General features: G+C 37.1%; 1 protein-coding gene across 13 annotated transcripts in view; it reads left to right on the top strand.

Moving 5' to 3' along the window:
- NEK10 (NIMA related kinase 10) overlaps positions 1–19,875 on the top strand; it is a 297,546-nt gene extending 277,671 nt beyond the window's left edge. For 5 of the 13 annotated variants that reach the window (XM_077129962.1, XM_077129963.1, XM_077129965.1 and 2 more), the window contains 4 exons: positions 6,022–6,130; positions 9,147–9,199; positions 9,282–9,337; positions 13,884–19,875. In XM_077129962.1, coding sequence (XP_076986077.1) covers positions 6,022–6,130; positions 9,147–9,199; positions 9,282–9,337; positions 13,884–13,932 — 267 coding nt within the window. In that variant the 3' untranslated portion in view covers positions 13,933–19,875. The remainder of the gene's footprint in view (positions 1–6,021; positions 6,131–9,146; positions 9,200–9,281; positions 9,338–13,883) is intronic. The other 8 variants (XM_077129955.1, XM_077129957.1, XM_077129959.1 and 5 more) reach the window with 4 other exon arrangements.
- The last annotated feature ends 4,660 nt before the right edge of the window (positions 19,876–24,535 follow it).

A 24,535-nucleotide genomic window follows, 5' to 3' on the forward strand; every position in this document is an offset into this window, starting at 1 on the left:
CCTAGTAGGCCCCCCAAATTATCCAGATACATTTGCATTCTGGGCCCAACATTTCTAACTAACTCCCAGGTGATGCCCATACTTATGGCCTGTGGTCCACACTTTGAGTAAGAAGGCCTGGAAAAAGCCCAGCGACATCTTCCCTCTGTTATGGTGTAGATTACCCAGAACTGCTTCCGGCAGGCATGGGCCTTCCTCGCACTTCTCTTTGGCTCCTCTGTCTCCACTTCAGCTCACACCAGCAGTCAGGCTTACTGTATTAGTTAGGGTTCTCGAGAAAAACAGAATCAACAGTAAATACTAGCAAATATAAAATCTATAAAAGTGTCTCACATAACCGTGGGAACAGAGTCCAAAATCCACAGGGCAAGCTATGAAGCTGACAATTCCGATGGAGGGTCTGGACGAACTCCACAAGAGAGGCTCACCGGCCAAAGCAGGAAGAGAGCCTGTCTCTTCTGAATCCTCCTTAAAAGGCTTCCAGTGGTTAGGTTAAGCATCACTCATTGCAGAAGACACTCCCCGTGGATGATTACAAATGGAATCAGCTGTGGATGCAGCTGACATGATCATGATTTAATTCTATGAAATGTCCTTGTTGCAACAGACAGGTCAGCACTTGCCCAACCAGACAAACAGGTACCACCAATGACACATGAACCTGACCATGACACTTAACTTATTCAACAATTGGAGTCTCTTTAATTCCTTACTCTGGTTTTCCAGCATTTTTACAGGGAGGCAGAATACTCAGTTTTTGGACTTTAATTAATGGTTCTTTATGCATACAAATGTCAGGTCTGGTATTTGCCTAGCCTTCTTCAGGGCCCCATGAGGTATCATCCATCAGCAGTGCCAGGGCTGACTGGAGCAGGAAAACTCCCATAGTAGAGGTCTCTTGTCCAGGGCTCACCATTCACCTGCTGCCTCTCATATCACCTTCAGTGTCTGAAGTGAGGAGTGGGAGGATGAGCTTCTGGTTGTAATGCGCATAGAACACTGATTTTTCAAGTTTCTCATGGCTTTGGAATTCTTTGTTCAAAACACAAATACCATAGCACCAAGCCTGCCTCTGCTAGAAGTGGAGGTGAGGGTGGGGGTGTGCATCCTCGGGGTTGCTGGAACACTGTTTGGAGCTCATGGTGGAGTTAAGGAGAGGCCATGCATGTTTGTGTATAAGTATGGAAAACATTAAGTAAACCTTAAACTATTATAATTCAGTTGGCAGATGAGGAAAATCTAAAGAAAATAAAACCAGAGCACTGGTGAATGAGGTGTAAGGGAAAATATTGAAAATTTTCTCACTTCTTGGCACCTAGTTTCATTTATGCTTGGCTCAATTTCCTTTAGTGTCCTACCAGTTGATAAGATTCCAAATAATTTGTGTAGTTATTCTAAAGCAATGATAACCCTATTTTATGATATGGAAAATAAGATGTAATGATGGCAATTTAATAAAAATTTTATTCATAATTTCTCATTTTTAAATCCTATTTAGGTTTTACCTAAAAACTGCTGTTTCTCAGTTATCAATTAACTGTTAGAATTGCCTGATACTTGCTCAAAATCAACTGTGTGTATTTTTTTTTTGTTTCTGAAACTGCAATTCAGGCTGTTCTCTTAATATATTTACTTGACTTGTTTATTTTAAAAATGTGTATTACATAAAATTTTTATGTGTTTACATGAAAAGCACATACAAAAGTGTGTAGGTTTTTACATAAACATCTTATGACTGTAGATATTTATTCAGAGCAGTAGAGCCCTGTTATGCCAGTTATAGAAAAAGAGTCTCATATATTCTTTCAAATGGATGGAATTGTGCATTTGTTGTGCAAACATACTTGCTACAAGCAGATACCTATAAGCTGACTGTGTCTGGGGCAAGAGAAGGCTCACACAATGCTGCTATAGGACCGCTGAACCTCATAGACTTACCAGATTCTGGGATCCAGAGCTCCTGTTGTATCATGCATATTTCCACTTATTGAATGAACATTTATTTACTTTGTTATTCTGGTATGTCCAGAATCAATTTACCACTTCTCTCTTCTGTTCTCTGCATCTGAAGCACTAGTTTTCCTTCCACTCAGTTTTTATACTTTGTAGTCACTTTTGACTGCTCCATTTTATTTCCTATAACCCATAAGTCATCAATGCCTTGGAGTTTTCATAGTATAGTCAGGTTTGCTTCACCTCTGTTGTTAGACAGACCTGGGGCTGGTTCTGCCAACTTACCAGTGATGCAACTTGGGCAAAATTACCTCTGAGCTTCCACATCTCTAAAATGGGGATAATGCCTACCTTAGAGGGTAGCTTCAAGAACCAAGTGGCGTATCAAAGATGTCTAGAATGCAATAAGTTCTCAATGAATGACAATGAGTTCTCAATCTTAAGGAAGATTATTTTAGCTTCCATCCCCAGCCCTGTTTTTAGTCTCCTGTGGCTTCCATCTAATCTAAACCCTTGGCACTTCTCTCTCAGATTCGTGTCACAGCTTTCTTTCCCTGTTCTTCAATCCATCTTGCATTCTGCTGCCAGATTAGTAGTTCTTAAACACTTGTTTCTTTCTAACACTTTCAGAAACCTTTAGAAGTTTCTAGTTTTGTATTCCATCATCTAAACTCAGATCTAGTGTTCTACAAGTTTTTCTTGGTTTATCTGCATTCACCCTCGTGTCCCAAATCCACCCAAACTGTTACATATTTTGCAGCCAGGTTGATCCTTTCAAAACAGAAATGTGATCATGTCAGCCCCCTACTCCCTAACACACAACCCACACGCATATATACTCACACACAGAGAAAACCTTCAGGGCCTCTCAGTATAAGAGACCCAAATCTTCATCGTGGTCTACAGGGTCTTTTTTGGTCCAACCTCTGCCTATCTATCCATCCTCATCTTATACCAGTCTTGCCCTGTGCTGTCTCCACATCAGTCACAAGGCCCCTTTCTAAAGTCTCTTTATCTACCATGTGCTTCCTCCATAGTTTTTTTGCACATGTTTTTTCTTCTGCTGATAATGCTTTTCCCCATCTCATCCTTTACTTATTCTCACTATTTCAGCTCTCTACATATGTAACACCTTCTCAGGGAATCCTTCCTTGACTAGGTCAAAGCCATCAGTTATCTCCTGGAAGCCACAGGCCTATCGTTCAGTGCACTGAGCAGTTTCAATTTTACATTTATCCGGCTGGATATTTCACAGACACAGTTCTCCCTAATTAAGCAGCAAGCTACAAGAATACAATATCTATGGATAGTGTGGTCATTGTTTGGATTAGTGCTTGGCACATAATAGTTAATGGCACGTGGCTTTTCCCTCTTCCACTGAATTCCTATGCTTCACAATATGGACACCCCTCTGTCATTAATAGGCAATGCCCAACTTTACCCCATGCTCTCTCACCTGAAATGTCCACTTCACTTCCTCAGCTCACCCACATCCATCCTACCTTGGCCAGTCTTTCTTCCACAGAGCCTCTGAAAACCATGCTAGTCTTTGTGAAGCATCCTTCTTTTAGTAAGTTTAGAATTACTATATCATTTCACATTTCATTTTATATTTCATTTTCCTGTTGTTCATATACATTAGTCTGTTCTCCTGGTCAGGCTAAGTCCCTTGGAGGTCTGATCACAAACAACTGTGTCCTCTGTGGTGCCTGGCTTGGTGCTAATAAACTGGGTAGATCATCAGTGTATGTGCATTGAGCAGTTTTCATCCCTTTTACAAATCTGCTCAGAGCATAAAGTACGGTGCCTAGCACATAGGATGGGGCAAAATAAAAAAAATGCTTTTTGAAAGAAAGTTGAGAAAATGAATCGCAAATAGAAGTATGTCTGGGAACTGCCTAGAATAAAAACAAATGTACCTGGGGTTAAAACACAAAACCAAGGAATTTAGGTCTTGCCTTCATCTACAGGCCCATTCCTGTGAGGATTTGTATCTCTTAAGCTGAAGGAGACTGCTAGTGTGACATAAGCACTGGAAACCTCTAAAATGCCATTTGAAATCAATAAAAAGGACTCATCTTTTCCATCTTAAAATGGCAATCTTGACCTCTCCAGGTCGCTATTCACATACTTTACTGTGAGGATTTAATCTTTATGTCTGTGAAATCTTTAGGATTCCAAGGTGTATCCTTAATAATTAAATGGACTTAAATAAGCTTTCTATAACCAGGATGAGCATTTCAGCAGATTATTCTTATGCTAAACCATATGAAAATCAGTCCTCTATGAAGTAATTTGAAAGGCAATAGCATAAAGACATTTTCACCCTCATAAGACCTAGTAAGCAGTTTAGTTGGAGTGACCTACTACTGGGACATGAGAAATTCAGAATACTGAGGGCTATCTCCAAGGCAGCCTGCAGCACTGATGAGAAAGTTGGTAAGTGTGTGAAATTAGGTCCGCCTGCATTACAACATGCTAAAGTCTTGTCAGTGGATTAGTATTTTTTTCAGTCATTGATATCATTAGCAAAAGAAATTTTCAAGAATCAAAAAGGATGGAATAATTTTTTTTCTATAGTGCAATAGGTATTTGAGAATATGATGACTACAAAACACATAATTTGTATTTACAATATCCAAAGTACATTGATAGAATAATTAATCATTAATTGTTAATATAAAAAATTTTATAAGGTAAGAAGTGCATAATACACATGATGAGGTACATATGTAGTCCCATGAAATTTACATATATTTTCACCCATGTGACCATTCCCCATATCAATATACAATTCCAGCTCCCAATCAAACTACACACCCTACTACAAGGTAGTCATTATCTTAATTTCTACAACCATTGGTTAGTTTTGCCTGATTGTGAAAATGTATATAAATGGATTCACACATATGTATTCCATCAGTTTTGGCTTCTTTTGCTTAGCATGTTGAGCTGTGCATATGGTTAGTTTGTTCTTTATTGCTTTGAAGAATTCCATTGTATGAGCACACCACATCTCTTCATTCTTCTGTCCATGGACATTTCAATTTTTTCCAGTTTTTAGTTAATATGAATAAAGGTACTAGTAACATTCTTATACACATGTTTTTGGTGGACATATGAACTCATTTTTCTAGGGTAAGTATCTAAGAGTGGGATTTCTGGGTTATAGGGTTGGCATGTATTGTTTAACTTTAATATATACTGCCAAACAGTTTTCCCAAATGATTGAATGATTTTTTTTGAATGATGTGTTTTTAATGTATTAACAGAGTATGTGAATCCAAGGTAACTATAATTGCATAGTTCAGACTGTGCCAGTTTTTCTAGTTTATTAATATGACTTGACATTTTTAAAGTATATTGTATATTAACTCGGGCACTAATATTTGGCCAGTCCAAGTCCTGGTAGGAAATAAAGTTGAAAGGAGGGTGAAAAGTGTTTATAGCTTTAAATTTCATTAAAAATTCAGGTAGGAAAGGGCATTAAACAAATCGAACTTTAATAAATTCTGTTACTTGGTAAATTACTCTTTCCTTTGAAATGTTGGGAAGGAATGTTTAGAGATTAAAATTAATAGTAATTTAGTAAAATATATTAAGGAACTGGCTTACCTTGGTCAGACAAGAAGGCATTGTTCAAAGCAGATACATGAAAATCATGATGATTTGAACTAAATATTATTCTGTTGAGTAATTGGAGTTTATTCCTCCTACGCCTGATAAAAATAACACTTTGATGCCCCAGGCCCATGCCATTATTATTCTATCCATTTTTACTTTGCTCTCATAAAGGTATAAAATGTAGAGGGTTTTTTTTTTTTTAATATGACCAGGGAATTGTCTAACTTGTTTTCACTATAATTTGCCTGCCTCCAACTTAAAAGTTCTTTTGGAAGGAAGAAGGTACGTGTTTATATATCTTTATGTGTTTATAGGGGATTGAAAACCATAGAGCACTAAATTTTCTGTGTAGAGACAAAGGGAAATGGAAAACCCCACACAAAGATCTCATGTCATTTGTATCTGATTGTAAAATAAGATATGGTTTTGATTTCTATTTTTCAGTTATCTCAGGGATCTCCAGAACCAATTGAGCCCAACTTTTTTACAGCAGATTACCATTTATTACATCATGCATCAGGTGGAAACAGCCTGTCCCCAAATGACCCAACAGGTAATGGTCATCAACAAGAGAAATCTGGCTTTCAGAAATACATATATTGGTTGGATCAGCAGTTATCCCTAACAGAGAATATGTAATTTAAACAAAAAATAGAGCTTATTTTGATCATTTATGAAAATAGTTGTAGGGGACATAAAATGGAATCTGGGAATTTCCTGAGATTAATCTTACCTAGTTGAGGCAGCTTCCTTGATCATTTATTATTACCATAAACAAATAGCAGAATCTATGTGAATGAATTGTATTTCCTTTTATTTCTTCTTGCTTATCTGATAATGGAAAATTGAATTCCCGAGACCTACCAGTGAAATAAAAAGTAGAGATGAAGAGTTTGAAATATTAAAAATGAAAAAAAAATTGAAACTTACTTGAAGAATCCACATCAGACAGCTAAACAAATATTTTAAATATATGTATATATATTTTAACATAAATTTTATATAGTGAGACAGTATAGCATAGGTATTAAAGGCTTAGGTTCTGGAAACACGGACTGCCTAGATTCAAATCTCAGCTTAATCATTTAGAAGCTGACCTTGGGCAAATTTTTTAGCATCTCTGAACCGCAGTTTCCTTGCCTGTAAAATGGAGATAATAATGATACCTGCATCAGGATCTGAGTCAACATACAAAAAGTGCTTGGTCATTGGGATGGTCTTAGCATAACTTTACTTTTATCACACTTGAGCTGTAAGTGCTTGAGTTCTAAAGCTTTCCAGCTACTTTTAGGCCTCAGAATTCCTAAGTAATTTTTGAATCCATATAAACTATGATTATGCCACTCAGTGAAATGGATAGAAGTGAAGCTTTTATGGTTAAAGAAAGACTTGCCATATCCTCAGCTTTACCAAGCACACACTTTTTGTTGTTGCCTATACAAATAATGTCATAGTCTTAGACTCCTAAGTTTTTGACGCCAGGATAAAGCTCTTCAAAGAAGTTCTTTGAGAAGAGTTGCTGAGATATTCGTAAGATGAAAATTAATACAGTCATTTGCCTTTTAAAAGCATCTCCCAGGGCAAGCAAGTTAGTCACAGGCCAAATTTCCCCTTAGATTAGCAATTCTAATGAATTGAAGAATGCTGATGGAAGTCTCCCGGAGGTCTGATGGTGAGTTGACAAACTCTTCCCAGGGCAGCCATCTGCCCCACCCCAGATCTGACCATCCCTGTCCCGAATCTCAGAGCAAGATGGGTAAAAGCAATGAAACACCTTTAAACTTGATTTCAAAAATGAGCTTTTCATTTCACATCGACATGTCTTCTTTTAACCTCCACCTGCCACCCATTTTTCTTTTCTGTATCCAAAATGGCACTTGCATCAGCATTGATTGATTTGAGTGGAGCTGGTCAACATTGCTCACACCAATCATCAAAGGAAGTATTGTCTTCTGGCATTAAGTGCATTTCCCTTTCAGCAGCCAGATGAAAGGGTCAGAGCCTTGTCGTCTTTCATTGTCTATTTCTGCCTCCCTCTAAGAATATATTTTCTTTCCAGCACATTGTTCTAGTTTGCTAGCTGCCGGAATGCAACACACCAGAGATGGACTGGCTTTTAATAAAAGGGATTTGTTTCATTAGTTCTTCAGAGGGAAGGCAGCTCACTTTCAACCGAGGTTCTTTCTTAAGTGGGAAAGCACAGGATGATCTCTGCAGGCCTTCTCTTCAGGCCTCCGGGTTCCAACAACTTTCCCCGGGGTGATTCCTTTCTGCATCTCCAAAGGCCTAGGCTGAGCTGGGAGCGCTGAGATGAAGTATGCTGAGCTGCTTGGGCTGTGCTTTGTTGAATCTCTCATTTAAGCACCAGCCAATTAAATCAAGCATCATTCATTACAGCAGGCATGCCTCCTAGCCTATGGCAGATGTAATCAGCAACAGATGAGGTTCACATGCCGTTGACTCATGTCCACAGCAATATAACTAGGCACCTTCACCTAGCCAAGTTGACACCTGAACCTAACTACCACACACATATCTACTCTTTTTTTTTTTTTTTTTTTTAAAGAGAGAGGGAGGAAGGGAAGGAAAGACAGAGAAGGAAGGAAGGATGGAAGGAAGGAAGGGAGGAAGAAAGGGAAACATCTTTAAACATTTTCTTGTTTTATTATATTTTGTTTGTTTGTTTTTTTACATGGGCTGGGGCCGGGAATCGAACCGGGGTCCTCCGGCACGGCAGGCAAGCACTCTTGCCCGCTGAGCCACCGCGGCCCGCCCATATCTACTCTTTTACTGCCTTTGAGGATTACCGAGAGATTCTTTTTTTTTGGAATACTTTCAAACTTATAGAAAAGTTACATAAATAATACAAACCCCATACAGAGAAGTCCAATCTATCCCCCCAGATTCCCAGAGCCACATTTCCCATATTCTATCTATCCAGTAGTTTATCAAACTTTCCCTCTATCTATCCCTCTATCTACCTGCCTGTCTATTTATCAATCCATTTTCTGAACACTTGAGTGTAAGTTGTATACATCATGTTCTTTGACTCCTTAATACTGTCATGTATATTTCCTAAGAACAAAGGCATTCACTTCTGTGTCCACCTTAAGCATAGGTATTAAGTTCAAGAAATTTAACATTGATATAAAGCTTACATCTATATTCTAATTTTTTTCATATGTCCCAATAATGTCCTTTTGAACCTTAGGGAGAGGTTCTTAATAAGAAAACTTACTCATCAGATACTTCGTGTCTGGAATCATACCAACCTATCCCCTCCACATACACACGCCCACACATATGCACCCCGAACTTAATCAGCCAATTTATATCATGAGTTATGCCCCTAAATCTTTATATGTTATTTTGTGATGGCCACCCAAAAATTGGGCAATGATTCAACAAAGAGTATGAATATTCCATGTAATTGATAATTTGGAATTTGTATTCATCTTCATCATTAAGAAACTGACTTGTTTTCACTGTAATTGAGCCATAATTGCCAATAAAAGCTAACTAAGAAAATGTGAGCTAAATGTCAGACTTCTCTAACTTATCTATTTCAGTTCTACCCACCAGCTTTGATTTGGAGGAGGGAATAACATATGAACAGATGCAGGTGAGGTTTTAGCAATGCCTCTGAATGACTTTATTTTGTTCCTTTTAATTGAAGAGTAACCTAAGTTTTCTTTCAACTTTAGACTGTAATTGAAGAAGTTCTAGAGGAAAGTGGTTATTACAATTTTACTTCTAACAGGTAAGATCCATAATTTGCTTTCAAATGTTAAAGATGAATTGAGATCATTGAATGTAATATCTTATTTCTTTCTCCTTGATTACAGGTTGTTTTTCGACTTTTACTTTAAACTATTTTGTAAAATATATATGCTTACATGAAATAAAACCATGGATGGATTATATGTTGCCCATCTTTTGCATGACCATAGCTGTTGTAGTCTCTGTTGAAACAGAAAGGGCATTTGCTTAGTAGGAAGTTAGTCCCATAAAAACATAATGAACATAATTTTAAAGGAAAAGCATTTCTAGATATTTAAAAAATTAAACAATTGTTCCATTCTAAAAGATCTAGAAACTCAAATTTCTATTCCCAAAATTAATCCATTAATTAGTATGGAATGTAAGGGGGGAAAGATGCACCTAAATAAAGAATCTCTTCTGGTGAATTTAAGTTGTGTTTGTAGGAAGGGAACATACTGTTATGTTACTTTCTTGCCCTAACTAAGATACCTCAGTTTACTGGGGTTATAAATTACCTTCTTGTATAATGCTTACCAGTGTTTTAAAGTATACTCTATTTTATCATTGTCATCATTTCTGGTCAACACAGTGCTGGGGGCAAAGATTTGAGTGCAGTTAAGTTATTTGAGAGGTAATTTTGGAAAACACTGGTAGGGATATGGAGAAGTAATTCAATAAAGGCTAATCAAGCAAGTTACTACTGTAGGCAACTGGAGCTTGATTCTACTTAGGAAATCTACGGGGCTTTGTAGAACATGGGCCTAAGAGTGAAGAAGCTGTGGTATTTATCCTCAATTTTCATCAGTTATTGAGGCCTGCCTTCAAGAGGTATTAATTCACTGGCATTCCTGGCCTGCTGCAAAGATGGGTAAAGCAGGATCTAGAGGCCAAAGAAAGTCCTTAGGAAAAGAAATGCAGGTGCTACCAGTTGGGAGTTATTTTAGTTTCCTAAGTACTAAAACAAATACCAATGGTTTGACTTAACAACAGGAATTTATTGGCTCATGGTTTCAGATGGTAGAAGCCTTGCTTCGCCCCCAGGTTATCTTCTGACTGACTGGCAATCGTTGGAGTTTTTGGATTTTTTCACATGATACTGTACATGGCAATATCTTCTCTCTTCATCTTGGAGTTTCATTGTCTTCTAGTTGCTCCCCGTGGCTTCCCTTCTGTGTCCAACTTCCTTTGCTTAAAAGGGCTTTGAACCATATTGGGTTACAGCCCACCCTCATCCAGTTTGGGCACACCTTAACTCATCTCTTCAAAGGTCCTATTTACAAATGGGTTCATACCCACAGGTCCAGGGGTTAGGCCTTGAACCTGCATTTTGTGGGGGATGTGATTCAGTCACCAACAGAAGTCACGCCACCACTGCTGTAAGTGGAATGGATGAGACAATATGGGCACTGACTTATTACACATGAGTTATTACACATGAGTTATCTCTTATTACACATGAGTTGTCTCTTGACTTTTCCACGAAGTCCACTTATACCTGACTCATCAAATTGATCCTAAGCACCTGCATACTCCAGAGTGCTTCTGTATGTCTCAGGGTTGTCTTAGGAGGCTACAACATTGATCCTGTGGAACACTGGAGTATGTTTTTCCAAAGTAGCCTTTTGCGCCTGGAGGAACTGTCTCTCTTTTCAGCCAAAGGAGCTTTCTTGTGACCATTATTTAAATAATTCCAGAAGTCTTTTCCAAAGTTAACTAGCAGCTGTGGTAAGACAAAAAGGTCTCAAGAACAGCCTCTTAAGGTCATTATATGGAAATTAGATTCTTTTTTTGAAGTTAGTTCAGTTTCTAACATTTTTTTCTTCTCCTGTTTCAACGGGTTGTTCTTATGAATCACACATAAGATTATTCAGCTGCTTGCTCTTTTGGTCCGATAATGTATTTCCAAAATACTACCTTTGTAAATTTAGTTCTGTTGTGATTTGTAACTGCAGAGAAATGATGAGTAATTCTCATTTTTCCAAAGGTTTATCATTAATGTAAATTACCATCTCTACAACCACTCTCTTCCCATCATCCCTGGAGAGTTTTTGAATATTCATTTTCTCCTCAGGGCTTCCATATATCCAACCTGCCATGAATAGTATGAATGTCTATGTTCTTGAATCTCAGCATCTTATTATTTCAAGTTCTTTGGTTTGCAGTGGGGGCAGAGGTAATTCTTGTCATTTTATCTGCATTTCCTCAAAAGACTCAGGAGCATGGGCAGTGAATGGCCTCAGATTTTTTCAGAAAATCAAGTAAATGCCAATGGAGAAGCAGGTATGTCAGGAACTTAGGAGAACATTTACAAAAGTGCCTTTTTTCCTTTTCTTCATGAATAATTACTTCAGTTTTATTTTGGAATTAATGGTTATTCTTTTCAGCTCTACTATCATTTATTTTTTAAAAATCAAATATAACTTTTACTCCAAATAATATAATCCCCTTACTAAAATACATAGCAAATTTTATTATGATAAACAGATAATAAGATGCCTAATAAGGCCAAAAAACATTCACAGTTATATTTGAAATTGTGAATAGATTATAAACATACAATTTAAACAGTAAAGTTCAAGCAACATAAGTTGGACATGACAGCCAATTTTCTTAAATGCTCCAAAATAAAATGAATCACCTATTTCAAAACCCACATTCCGATGATATGTCTGAGTGCTTTGTACAGGTGTGTGTATAGAACCAACAGTTTTAGGTTGTAAATTTGCATAATTCAGGAATTATATATGTAATTCTTTTAGTAGCAATAGTAACAATATATCTTGAGAGAAAAACTCTTCACTGTTTGCTAGTAAAAATAACCATTGATTATGTCTAAAGTCATTACTTGTTTAGTAGTATTCCAAATTAATTCCCAAGAAATGAGTCAGGCTCTGCTTAGAAGCACCCTAATAGTTCACAAACTGGAAACATGTAACTCCAAATAGTTCACAAACTGGAAACATATAACTCCAGCTAAAATTGTCCTGATTTTCATAGGGTGGAGATCACTGAATGTCACAGGACTCATAGGGATAGTGTTTTGGACCAGTAGTGTATGTTTCCCTAAATAGGTTCCATGGAATGGTCAATAATTATCAGAGATGTTAATAGATATTCCCTAGAAAAAGAAATTTCATGCCCAAATAGATTCTCCATTTTTGGAGGATTGTGACACATCAGCAAATTAAAGGCTCTAAGGTGTCATTTAGGAAATAAATTTCTTAGTCTCTGTTTACTCCAAAAATTCTGCATCTTTTCCATGAGATACAAGTTGAGAAACACTGCTGTAGCCATATGATTAGAAATCGATAACCTTGTTTTAATTCCTCCACCAGGGTCTACCCAGCTCTGCCGTTGTCCTCATTGTCCTAATTGTCATCATCTTCATTGTAATTGGCTTCATCACCACAGAATAATATTAAAAGGGATTTGATTAAGCACCATGCAGAAAGAATTACATACATAATTCCTGAATTATGCAAATTTACAACCGAAGACTGTTGGTTCTAACATATACAGACCTGTATAAAGCACTCAGACAGCAACTAACATATTAAGTCAAGATATGCACATTTTCAGTTCAGAATGTAGGGCCTACATTTTTTTAAGGAAGGGCATAGAGATACACCCTTTTCAGACTGAAAATCTCAGGATAAAGCTAGTATGTAGGTATTAGCTCTGTTTGGAGAAGATGTCTGGTACTATTTAAATAATGGGGGAGACTGTTTAGCAGTTGGTTAGAAGAATTTCTAAAGTATAAAATGCTGCATTAGGAAAAGAAAATGGTGACAGAACAGAAATTGCAGAAAGGACCCTGACCGAAATGAGGATACCTTATTTCTGGGACTTGGGAAGAGGAGATAGGACTGGGTTGAGAGGAGGAAAGCAGTGTAAAAAGAACAAGGTCAGACAGATCTGGCCAGCCTCAAAATTGTTCCCAAAGGGGGCTCTATTCTTGATCATTTATAGGGTTAATTGATTAATTATTGTACATACAAACTTTTATCTTCCTTAGTAGAAGGATACAGTCTAGCATGCCTTAATTTTATTATTGCTATTCGTGAAAGTAAAACTGTTTGGGCTTTGCGGGGGAATAAATGAGCATATTCTTCTTGTGAATAGGGGTGGACATTAATATTTTATTTAAAATGTTAAAATATGTGTGAGAAGTAACAATATTGAAGATAAAAAGAAATCTAAATAGAATCAACTGGCATTTTTTTGTTTCCCCAATTGACTGATGAATTAATAAAACATATTTTAATGTACATAGGCCTTTAAACAGACAAGTGAATTTGAGTGAGTATTTATTTTTCTGCTGTAACAGGAACCATTTCCTATTGAGTCCATGATCTGAGAAAGATCCTTGAGCACTAACCTCAAGTTAAAGGCAGTTTTCTAAAAATGACCCCACCCTATTACGTTCAGAATCACCTTCTTGTTTATTTATTTTGCCGTATGCCTGAGCCACAGCTTTTGAAATTGAATGTGTAATCTAAATACTTGCCCCTGTAGATAATTATTTCTACTTCTGCATCCTCTAGGTATCACTCCTATCCATGGGGGACCAAAAGTCACCCAACCAAAAGATGAAACCGCTGCATTTCAAATGGACTTGTTTTTCCCAGGGAAGTTCAAGCTCTAGACTTCATCAGTGACTGCAGGATCCCCAAAGGGTTGGGCACTGCTAGAAAGCTGTGAAAGAGAAGATACCAAGATGCTGTGGTACCTGCAGGACCTCTTTCTAGATTTTTGATGTGCTAGGCTTTATCAAAAGCTGCAGTGCTTCGAGGCTACATTCCCAGGATGCTTTTTATACAGGATGCCAGGGCTCTTGGTGTGCTTCTGGGAGAAAATGCTGGGAAATTCGTCCATGGAAGGAAAACTCACTGCTCATAGAACTTTCCTCCAAGTTAAAAAAAAAGAGAGAAAATTATCATATTTTTTAAAGGAATATTTTATACTCATGATTGCTTCAGCTATGTTTAGAGGCATCTAGCCTTCCATTTATAAAAACTGGTTTTAGATAAGGAAAATAATAGGACTCAGAATAATATATTGGGTGATTCATTGTATCCCCCAAGTTTTTTTTTTTTATCTTAAAAGAAATGCAATATATGTGATTGAATTTTTTTCTCTCAAAATGAAAGGATTGTCTCTCTTTGAACCATTTGGGTGCTAGTGATCTCAAACTGTGATACAATGTAGACAGTATTTGTGACGCACAGTCTCTGGGAATAATTATCAACTTGTCAGATTTAAGTTAAACTCATAGGATATATTGACAAACAGTATGTGCATATTTACATACACATACACACACATTGGGGGCAAAGGGCAGTTTCATTAGATCAATGCTTATGCTGCTAATCAAACTATAGTGTTTTTAGAGCACTTTGAAAAGTTCATAGAATCTATGAAAGAGATGCACTATTCCTTATTCTAAATCCCTCCTTACTAAAATTATCTACATGGTTTAAAATTTTTATAGTTGAAGAATTTGAAATGAATAATAAATATTTATTATTATTAATATTATTTATTAGATATTGAGAATGAATAATAAAGTTTAAGTTCCTTCTTCATTCATTGGGATGGCCCTAAGAAAGAAAAGTCTGAATGCCGAACAGGGTGCCATTCCCCTGGAAGGAGACTGCTGGATCTTTATTAGGCTAAATTCCTCCCCTTCAAATGGCTTTTTCTAACTCGGGTATAATGTCAAGAAATGCCCTTACTGCCAAATCTAAGTATTTAGAGATTGTTTTTTCCCCCCCAAATTAGTAATCTGGATGTTGAAATGATGTTTTTAATTTACTTCTCACTAAATTCTGTTTTATTTACATGGATATATTTGTAGCATGATTAGAATAGAATTTAGCTCAATATTATTACAGTGGCTAAAACACAGTCCCTTTATCTAGTATGAAAACATGGCAGTGTGAACATAGGTATTTTTTAAATTGGTATATGTAATAATTAAATCCAAATTTCCTTTAAATTTTACCCACTACTTTTGAAGATTGCCAATTAATCTTTCTTTGTCTTTAAACCAAGTTAGTAATTACAAATCACCATAATTTAAAATAGTAGATCCAAATACCATAACAAAAAATGTGTTTCAGCTTTCAAACTAATGACCATTCCATCCATATATGAAATTTGTATGCAAAATCAAAATGCTATGATTTTGTTGGTTTACAGGCAAAAATTGTTTCTATTGCAATTAATTTGAACTTATAATATCATTCTTTTTAAATTTAATTCTTATAGAATGGGCACATTTTCTTATTATGCAGGAAACACAGGCCTAGAGGAACACAAATTCTATTTGTGATAGATGCCAGTACTTGGGAATAAACCAATCTGTGGGATATAAGTTTGGACAATGAACTTCTTTCTCAAGTAGTAATATGCAGTGAACAGATTAAGAAAGAATGGTATTCAGAGGTTATGCCTTGGTAAGAAAAGAGAAATGATTTCTTTGAAGGATTTTTAAATGGATGTAATTTATCTTTTTGATCAGAAAGGGGGCAAAATGTCCTTATCTAATTCTTTTAGGCCATACAATGTGGCATTTAGCGCCCTGCTACAAGAACTGAACAAAAAAAAAAAAAGGAAATGAATTTTCCTTTTAGCAGTAGTAGCTTCAAGCCCATCCTCTCAATGATGATAAATGGACTGTTTTGGTAAAATGTCTTCCATTTGCATTCCCCCTAAACTACCATAAACACTCAATCAACATCTTCCCCATGAATGCTCAAATCTCTAAGAGAAAGTCAGGCAATAATGGCAAAGACCCCATTTTGTGTGAGTCACATCCCAATAGTGGAAGTCAGCTTTCCAAAAGCCCTCGTTATCTCACTTTCATTTGTCTAAATTATCATATTACAGATGTGATAATTTTGTTTTTACTATCTGAATTATCCTCTATTATAAAGAAGTTGTTACCTGAGCTTAAAAGATTTCATAATCTTTTTTTGATTGTATTTAAATGCAATCTTTCACTTGTATAATTTTTAATTATTTGTTATGTGGTGAAATCCCTGTGAATTCACCTAATTCCCAGGGGCTGAATATTTATATAGGAAAGAATATGAATTAGTCTTTTCAGATCACTTTTGACTCACAAACGCTCCCGTTAATTATGTTTTGATCCAGCAGCTCTATGTGAACATATGTACTTGAAACCTTAATTTGCATTCTCAGGGAAATGATGGTAGTATGGATATTTACTTGCTTGTTAAAATTGTCTTCTTGCAGATGTGTGATCTTTAATTGTAGTCCTTCAGTGGATAGTAACAGGAACCCTATACCCAGTGTCCGGAAGCCTACTAATGAAATGTTGCTTGGGCTTAATGAGGACATTCAGTGGCATCGGGAAGTGTGCCCAGAGTCTGTTTTGGTATTTTAAAGCAGAACATAATTGAGAAACACTTTTATGACGTTTACACAAATGATATAACTGATTAGGAGTTAAGGTCTTTCTGTAGGTAACATCTACAACTCATTAAATGCTATGAATTTTAATGTTCAGAAACAAAGATAGCACTGATAGATTATGTGCAATTTCAGCAAGATTGATTATTCTCAACTTATATTTAAGATGTAGTCCATTCTATCAGTGTTAATATGCATAGAACTCACATTCCTTTAGTTGATGCGCTTGGTTGCAAAATATGTTAATTGTTATTTCCCTCTTTTTTGGAATGGTGAGGGACGTTGCACAGTAAATACGCTGCATTTCTTTAGAAATGACTTCAGCTTCTGTTTGAAGGCAGGTAAAACTCCTGTTCAAACTACTTTTGTTGTTTGCCTTTTGCTTTTTTTATGTTCTGTATTCATAAGCACAGAAATCAACTGGTGAGACAGTGCAAAGGAACTGGGACTGAAACAGCTACTCAGCAACACTGGACAATCAGTCATCTTTGATAGGCTCCTAACTAAGCAAAGGAAACCAAATGCTTCCATATATTGGCCTTGACTAGGTAAAATTCTATCCAAACATGAATGTGTTCATGTTTACCAACTAATTGTGGTTTTAAGTATATTTTATATTTTATATGTAACTATATGATATCTTTCAGAGTATATTAATTTTCTTTTGGCATGGTTTTGGATAGATAATTTTTCCAACTGAAATGTGCTGCTAATACTATGCTTACTCTTGAATCATATTGATAGTATCTCAGGGAAACAACTTTGTGATAAAGAAATTCTTATGTATGTCATTACAGTTAAATTGCATATTGTAAATATGACTTTTATGGTTCATTATATTCCTGTTGTGATGTTGTTTTGAGATTTGCAAGAGGGACAGGAAAGTTCTTCTGATTTTGATGAGGTAATTGATGGATATTATAATTTATGTGCCCTTGAAGTCCAGGGGCAATGGTGGTTGATTTTTAAAAGGAAGATCACACACCCTAAAATCAGGCAGCATTTTTGGCATGCAGGTTATACCAGACTTTGAACTAAAAATGTGCAACACTGGATTAATAATTTAAGATATTTAAATGACAACTTACTGCTTTTATCCTAAAAGTAAATGAACTCTATTCCTAATTGAAAACTGAATATTATTCTAAATATAAGAAGCATCTCCCTCTTTCTTTCTTTTTTGTTTTTTGTTTTTTTTTTTTGGTTCTATAAATCTTTGCACTGCCCAGGTATTGTATTTAGAGGTACCAAAAGTGTCGTGTAGAAAATATGTGACCTTCCTGCTGTTGTTTGGAAGTAGCTTAACTTTGTTTCCCCTGGTCAGATAGAAGCTTTGCCTTAATGGAAAATGATAGCTGATTGTCATTTTGGCAGATAATCAGCAAATCCGGATGCATGCTTGGAATTGATCTGGTAGGCCCACAAATAACAAATTAACTGAAGTTTTTGAACTGGTTCCCTAAAAGAAATAGAGAGGGGAGCAAATTATTTAAGGCTTTAGCACTTCTAAGACACACAGAATATTCTCAGCCCATAATTTAGCTCTACATCTCAAGTGCCATTTGGGTAACAATTTTGAAAAAAGACTATAAAGCTTCTGAATGACTGTTAAGTTTTAGCAAAAACCCTTGCCCTCTACTCTATTTACCTCATACTTCAGTTAATTTTAGAGAAAATACAGCCAGTTTAGGGATACCTCAAGTCAAAAAGGAACACATGAAATATTTGTATAATCTAAAATTACATCGAGGAAGGTGAATATATTTAAGTCCTTAAAATGAAGTTCCAACTTGTTAAAGGTGAATTAATTTTTGAAGGAAATGGAACCACCCCCAAATAAAAGCCATGCTTTGGAAGTGGGGCCGGGGGCAAATGGAAAGCAAGTGGTTCTCAAACCCTCAGCCCATCCAGCTGGCCGACAGGCAAGGGGCAGACCCTGACAGCTCAGGCCCTGGTGTGATACCTGCTGCCCAGTCCCCTGGAAGCAACTGGCCAGATCCTTCCCCAAGGTCCAGTTATCTTTGGACTAACATCAGGAAGTTGACCACCCAAAACAGTAGCAGAAGGTCTGCAGAGGCTCCCAGTAACCTGTTGGCTGAATCCTGAGCACAGGCTCCCTAGGAGGCATTCCAAATAAATAAATAGACTCCTCAAAGAAGCAGTTTTATTTTCCATTAAAGGAATTTGATTGTGTGCCTGGTGTGTGTGTGTGTGTGTGCATATTTTCTTCCCCATGTTTGATCCATGACTTCAGGACCATTACATCTGACAGTGCAAATTTATAAGGAATATGTGGTGCTTAAATGGATAAAGACAGGTAGATTTGAATAAACCTGCATGTAGCTAGACTCTAAAAGAAACGTATCAAGGTATGTTAGTTGTTTGCAAGTAAACCAGTTGATAATTTGGCTGTGGAAAGATTCCATCATTTTACTTTTCCAGACTGAGGCAAAAAAAAAAACTTTAAAGAAAAATCTTTTCAGTGCATTTTGTTTATTGACATTTAGTGGATCAGAAATGAATTATAATACTGCCTGTTGTCTGTTGGTCCCAATGGGGAGTTGTAAGAGTCAAAAAGAAAATAGAGCTGTCCTTTGATATGAAGTGAAACCCCTAACCTCATGTCACCCAGAGCTATGGGTCTGAGACAAAGGGTTGTGGCTATAGAATGGACAAAGTATCTTTTTTTTACTTCCCAGGCCTCTCCCCAATAAGCACCCTGCGCCCAAGTCCTAAAAGAGGAACAGACTGTTAAAATTTTCCTGCAGGGAGCCTTGTCTTGTTAGAGGGAGTGTTTGTAGTTCAGGGAAGGTGTTTGATGTGGTTCTGCTGTTCTAAAACCCCCAAAGTCCTTCCTACATGAGCACACCGAGACTCTAAGGTGACGAAGCTGGAGGTACTAGAAGAGAAGGAAAAAATGTCTTTCAAAAAGATATATATAAAAGATGCCTGCCACCTTTATTTTTGCTATTGCTTCAATATGCTCTGTAAATTGCTGAAGGAAATAAAAAATGTATTTTCAACCTTATTGGAGAATAATTTCACTTTTGTCAGGAGTTCATAGTAAATGGCCATCTCTCTTCTGCCACTAGCTTCCCTAATCTCTCTTTCATTCTCTCAAGGATTTTGATTAAAAAAAAAAAACTTAAAACAGTTCCAGTTATAACTGTCCCAGCTGGAATGTGTCGGTTGGTTTTAATTGGTGGGTCCCTTTAGGAGTTGTCTACTGCCACAATTGGTGCATAACAAAGCACCCCAAAATTTAGCAGCTTAAACCAACCATTTGGTTATTTATAAATAGTAACCATTATTTTTCTTGAGACTGAGGGCTAAATAATCTACTGATATGAGCTGGGCTTGGCTGATCACCACTGGGCTGGTACAATGCATTTGTGGTCAACTGGCATTGATTGGTCTAGGATGGCCCCAGCTGGGACAAGGCAACTCTCCTCCTTGGGTTTCTACATACCACCAAAATCCTAGCCCTGGTATGTTTTCAGTTCTAGCAATAGAACACAGAAGTGCACAACTACTTTTTCAAGCCTTTGCTTGTGTCAAGTTTGCCCCTGTCCCATCAGCCAAAGCAGATGACATATTCAATCCCAGATCGTGTGGGAAAGTGAATCAAGTTTTTATTGTTGCATGACAATTTGCCACAAAGTTAACAGATCAAAAAGATATGCATTTTTATCTTGCAATTTCTGTAAGTCATAAGTCTGAGCTCAGCCTGGCTGAATCCTCTGCTCAGGTTCTCACAGATTGCAATCAAGGTGTTATCTGGGTCTGGAGTCTTATTTGAGGCTCAGGATCCTCTTCCAAGTTCATGTGGTTTTTTGCAGAGTTAAGTTCCTTGTGTTGTAGAACAGACATCCTCAGCAGCTGGAGGCCACCTGCAGTCCCCTTCCAAGTGGTTCTCTCTATGGGCAGTTCACATCAAGGCAGCTTACTTCTTCAAGGCCAGCTGGAGCATCTCTCTCCAGCCTTTTAATTCAGTCTTAAAGTGGAGGGCATGATATCCCATTGCCTTTGGCACAGTCTAGTGGTGAGACTCAAGTCCCAGTTCTGGCCTATACTCGAGTGGTGTAAAAGAGAGATTATATAAGAGCATGGATCATAAGGGGTCACCTTAAGATATGTCTGCTGCAGAGGGCGTTATGCATTGAATTAGTCCCCCACAAAGACATGCTGAATCCTAACCCCCAATCCTGTGGATGTGAACTCATTTGTAAATAGGATCTTTGAAGATCTTATTAGTTAAGATGAGGCCAAACTGAATCAGGGCAGGTCTTAATTCAATATGACTGGAGTCCTTATAAGCAGAGGAAATTTGAACACAATAATGGGAGAAAGCTTCATGATCAAGGCAGAGATTGAATTATGGGTTGCTGGCAAATCACCAACAGAATGCTACAGACCTCAAAGAAAGAATGATTCTAATAACACCTTGATTTTGGACTTCTAGCCTCCCAAATTGTGAGATAATAAATTGCTGTTGTTTAAGCCAACCTGTCTGTAGTGTTTGTTATACCAGGCCTGGCAAGTTAAGACAGAGGGCAATACCAAAGGGCACAGATACGTGGAACTTGAAAAATTGCAGCCATCAATGCAATCAAAATACCCCTACCTTGACAGAGGAGTCTGCCCGTGGGGCTCTGGAGAAGGAGGAATTGTGTGAGGCAGTCTCTGAAAATGACTTCACTCTGCAGACCTGGATTCCAGAACATTGTTTGTGTCCATCTCAGGATTCAACTAAATGTCACCACAGGGTATCTGAAAACCAAATCTAACCCAGCACTTAGACAAATCTCAGTCACTGGCATGAGAACCAGGAATGGAAATTATTCTTCCTTGAGCAACAGGAGGAACTTTCATTGATATCACAAAAACATCCCCTGCATTCTTAAAACTTGATGCAATATAATCTGCTATTCTTATTTTAGTACTTTATCAAATGGGAAAAAACTGTTATCAGAAATTTTGTTTGTGGTAGAGAACAGGAATTCACAGGTCAATTAGAGGGTGCACTTTTGCTACAGCTACCAACTACAATCTTAAAAAATTACCTTATAAGCAAAGAATCAAGGAAAATTTCACCCACTTCTCAAGATTGATCATATAACTCTATGCTCATTTTACTCTTTGTCATAGTCAGATTCATGTGTCGACTTGGCCAGGTGGTGGTGCCCGTTTGTCTGGTTGGGCAAGTGCTGACTTGTCTGTTGCTATGAGGACATTTCATAGACTTAAATCATGATTACTTCAGCTGCAACCACAACTGGTTGCCAAGGGGCGTGTCTTCTGCAATGAGTGACACTTAGTTTAATCATTGGAAGGCTTTTAAGGAGGATTCAGAAAAGACAGTCTCTCTTTCTGCTTCAGCCAGCGAACCTCTCCTGTGGAATTCATCCAGACCCTTCATCAGAGTCATCAGCTTCACAGCCTGCCCTGTGGATTTTGAACTCTATGTTCCCATGGTTATGTGAGACATTTTTATAAATTTTATATCTACAGATATTTTCTGCTGATTCTGTTTCTCTTCAGAACCCTAGCCAATACATTCTTTATGTATAAGGCTACCCTTATAATGCAGGTTTAATTTGCAATGACACTATAAAGGCTAAAATGTCATGAATAAATTTGCATACACATTAATTTTATCTTTTCAACCCCACAGTATTGCCGCAGACATTTTAGCCATGTTTTATACCTGCAAAAAATCTTATTTTTGTTCATGAAAATCAAAATTTCATGATTGTATAGGTACTTGTATTGTGAATTGTTCAAGAGTTAAGAAACAAATCACTTAAATCCTAAAATTGCCTAAATCTATTTCTATATGATACAAGAAGTTAAAAAAAAAAAAGATTAAAGACTTGGGCCCTTGGCTTATATAGATTTGGGCCCAAATGCCAGCTCTGTGACTTTCTACCTGTCAGAGCAAAGACTTAACCATTGTAATGTTTAGCTTGCACATCTGTGTAGAGATAATAATACTAGACCCCAATTTGAAAGGCTGTGGCCCTAGGCTTGATATAAGAATTAAATATTGCAGTAGAGGTAAGACCCTCAGTACAATGTCCCACCATAGCAGACATTGCCCAAGCTGGCAATGCCCTGACCCCCAGACCCTTTGTTTCTGTCTGGCACCCCCATATACTTGCCCTTCCAACAATCAGCACATGGGCCTCATTGATGAAGGATTCTCCTCTGACTGCTGGAACTAACTTTGCTTGAGACAATGGATACACCTGGAAATTTCTGTCTCCAGGGCAGCCCTTAATCAATGACTGAGCAGTGCAGGGGAACAAATTCTCCAACACCCTGACCCCTGATTGGGTCAGCTCTGAGGTAGGCTCTACCCTGTTTTGGCAGCTCACCTGCAGGACAGAGAGTGAGGAATTGTCAGGAAAGCTGCAGGTTATTTTGAGACAGTTGTCCCAAATGCATTAGAGGAAATATAAAATTCTGCCACAGAAGGTACGGTGATCCATAGTCAGAAAAATTACTGCAGCTTAAACAGGAAACCCTTCTTGTTCAGGATTGTCACAGCTACAGTTTGCAAAAACTGCAGCTATTGATTAATGCAGTGTAAGTGCCAATTAGATGTTCACTCCTGATGTATTTCATCTGTTGTAGCTTTTTCTTTTTCTTTTCATTACATCAGGTATATTGCTTTGTAAATTACGATAGTGGTACCAGGAATAAAAAATTAAGGGATTTTTAACTTTTCAATATTTGTATAGTTCAGGTTTTCTACATTTTAGTACAGAAACGTAAAAAAATGCAGTTTTGAAGGTGTTTGCTTGTGAGTTAACAAGAAGATCATTGTTAATTACTATTTTGCATGAATTTTGCTAAAGCTCATGGTAAAGAAATACCTGCTGACTTGCAGCTTAAGGAGAATGTTTTCTCCCCATTTCCAAGCCATGATAATGATTGGGCACTAATATGTGGAGAGAATAGAAATTTGTATGTTTGCAGTGGGTGTTTTAGATAACAACAAGGATTGGGTACTTAAATTAGCATATTTGTGAATTTAATAGCATTAAGATTTACCTTCAAATGAAAGAAATCTCAAAATTCCTATTTGGTTTTTGTGTATTTTCTTTAAAAAATGTAATAATCATTTTAGTGTGTTAGTTTTGCTAAAAGTCCTACCTGAGATTTAGAAAATCTCCTTTCAACATTTATCTTAGTCACATTTGAACTGCTGCTGTAATATTATTTGGGTGTAAAGAAAGCCTACTGCCCTCTGCTTGACTTCTAGAATGGGGGAGTGGGTTTTTCCTTTCTTACTCCTTTAAAAATCATTTGTAAAAACTTATCAAAACACAGGACCATTAAGCCTGCTGTATTCAAGCAAATTAGTGGCTACGTTTGTTTTCCTTTCTAAAGAGCACAAGAGTCCCATAAATTTTTAGCTATTTTTCTTGGTTTAATATTTTTTTAATTAATAGAAGCTCTCGGAGCAAGAGAATAAAAATTGTGCATTGTTGAACTCTTACTTGGCTGGCCTGCTTTCCTGTTGGCACCCTGTATATTTTACTGGACAAAACCAAGGATAGTGTAATTATAATCATCCAAAATAACTTGATGCAGCAGAAATGTAGCACAACTGCTTAGTACAAGCTTCTCATTGCCCAAAGGCCTGAATTGAATTCTAGATACTCTGAAATCTTTCTCTCATTTTAATTCCCAAGGAACGTGTTATTCTATGCATACATTTCAACCTAAATCATGATGGCATGGATTATCAATT

The sequence above is a fragment of the Tamandua tetradactyla genome, chromosome 15, assembly GCF_023851605.1.
Source record: "Tamandua tetradactyla isolate mTamTet1 chromosome 15, mTamTet1.pri, whole genome shotgun sequence".
Lineage (NCBI taxonomy): Eukaryota > Metazoa > Chordata > Mammalia > Pilosa > Myrmecophagidae > Tamandua > Tamandua tetradactyla.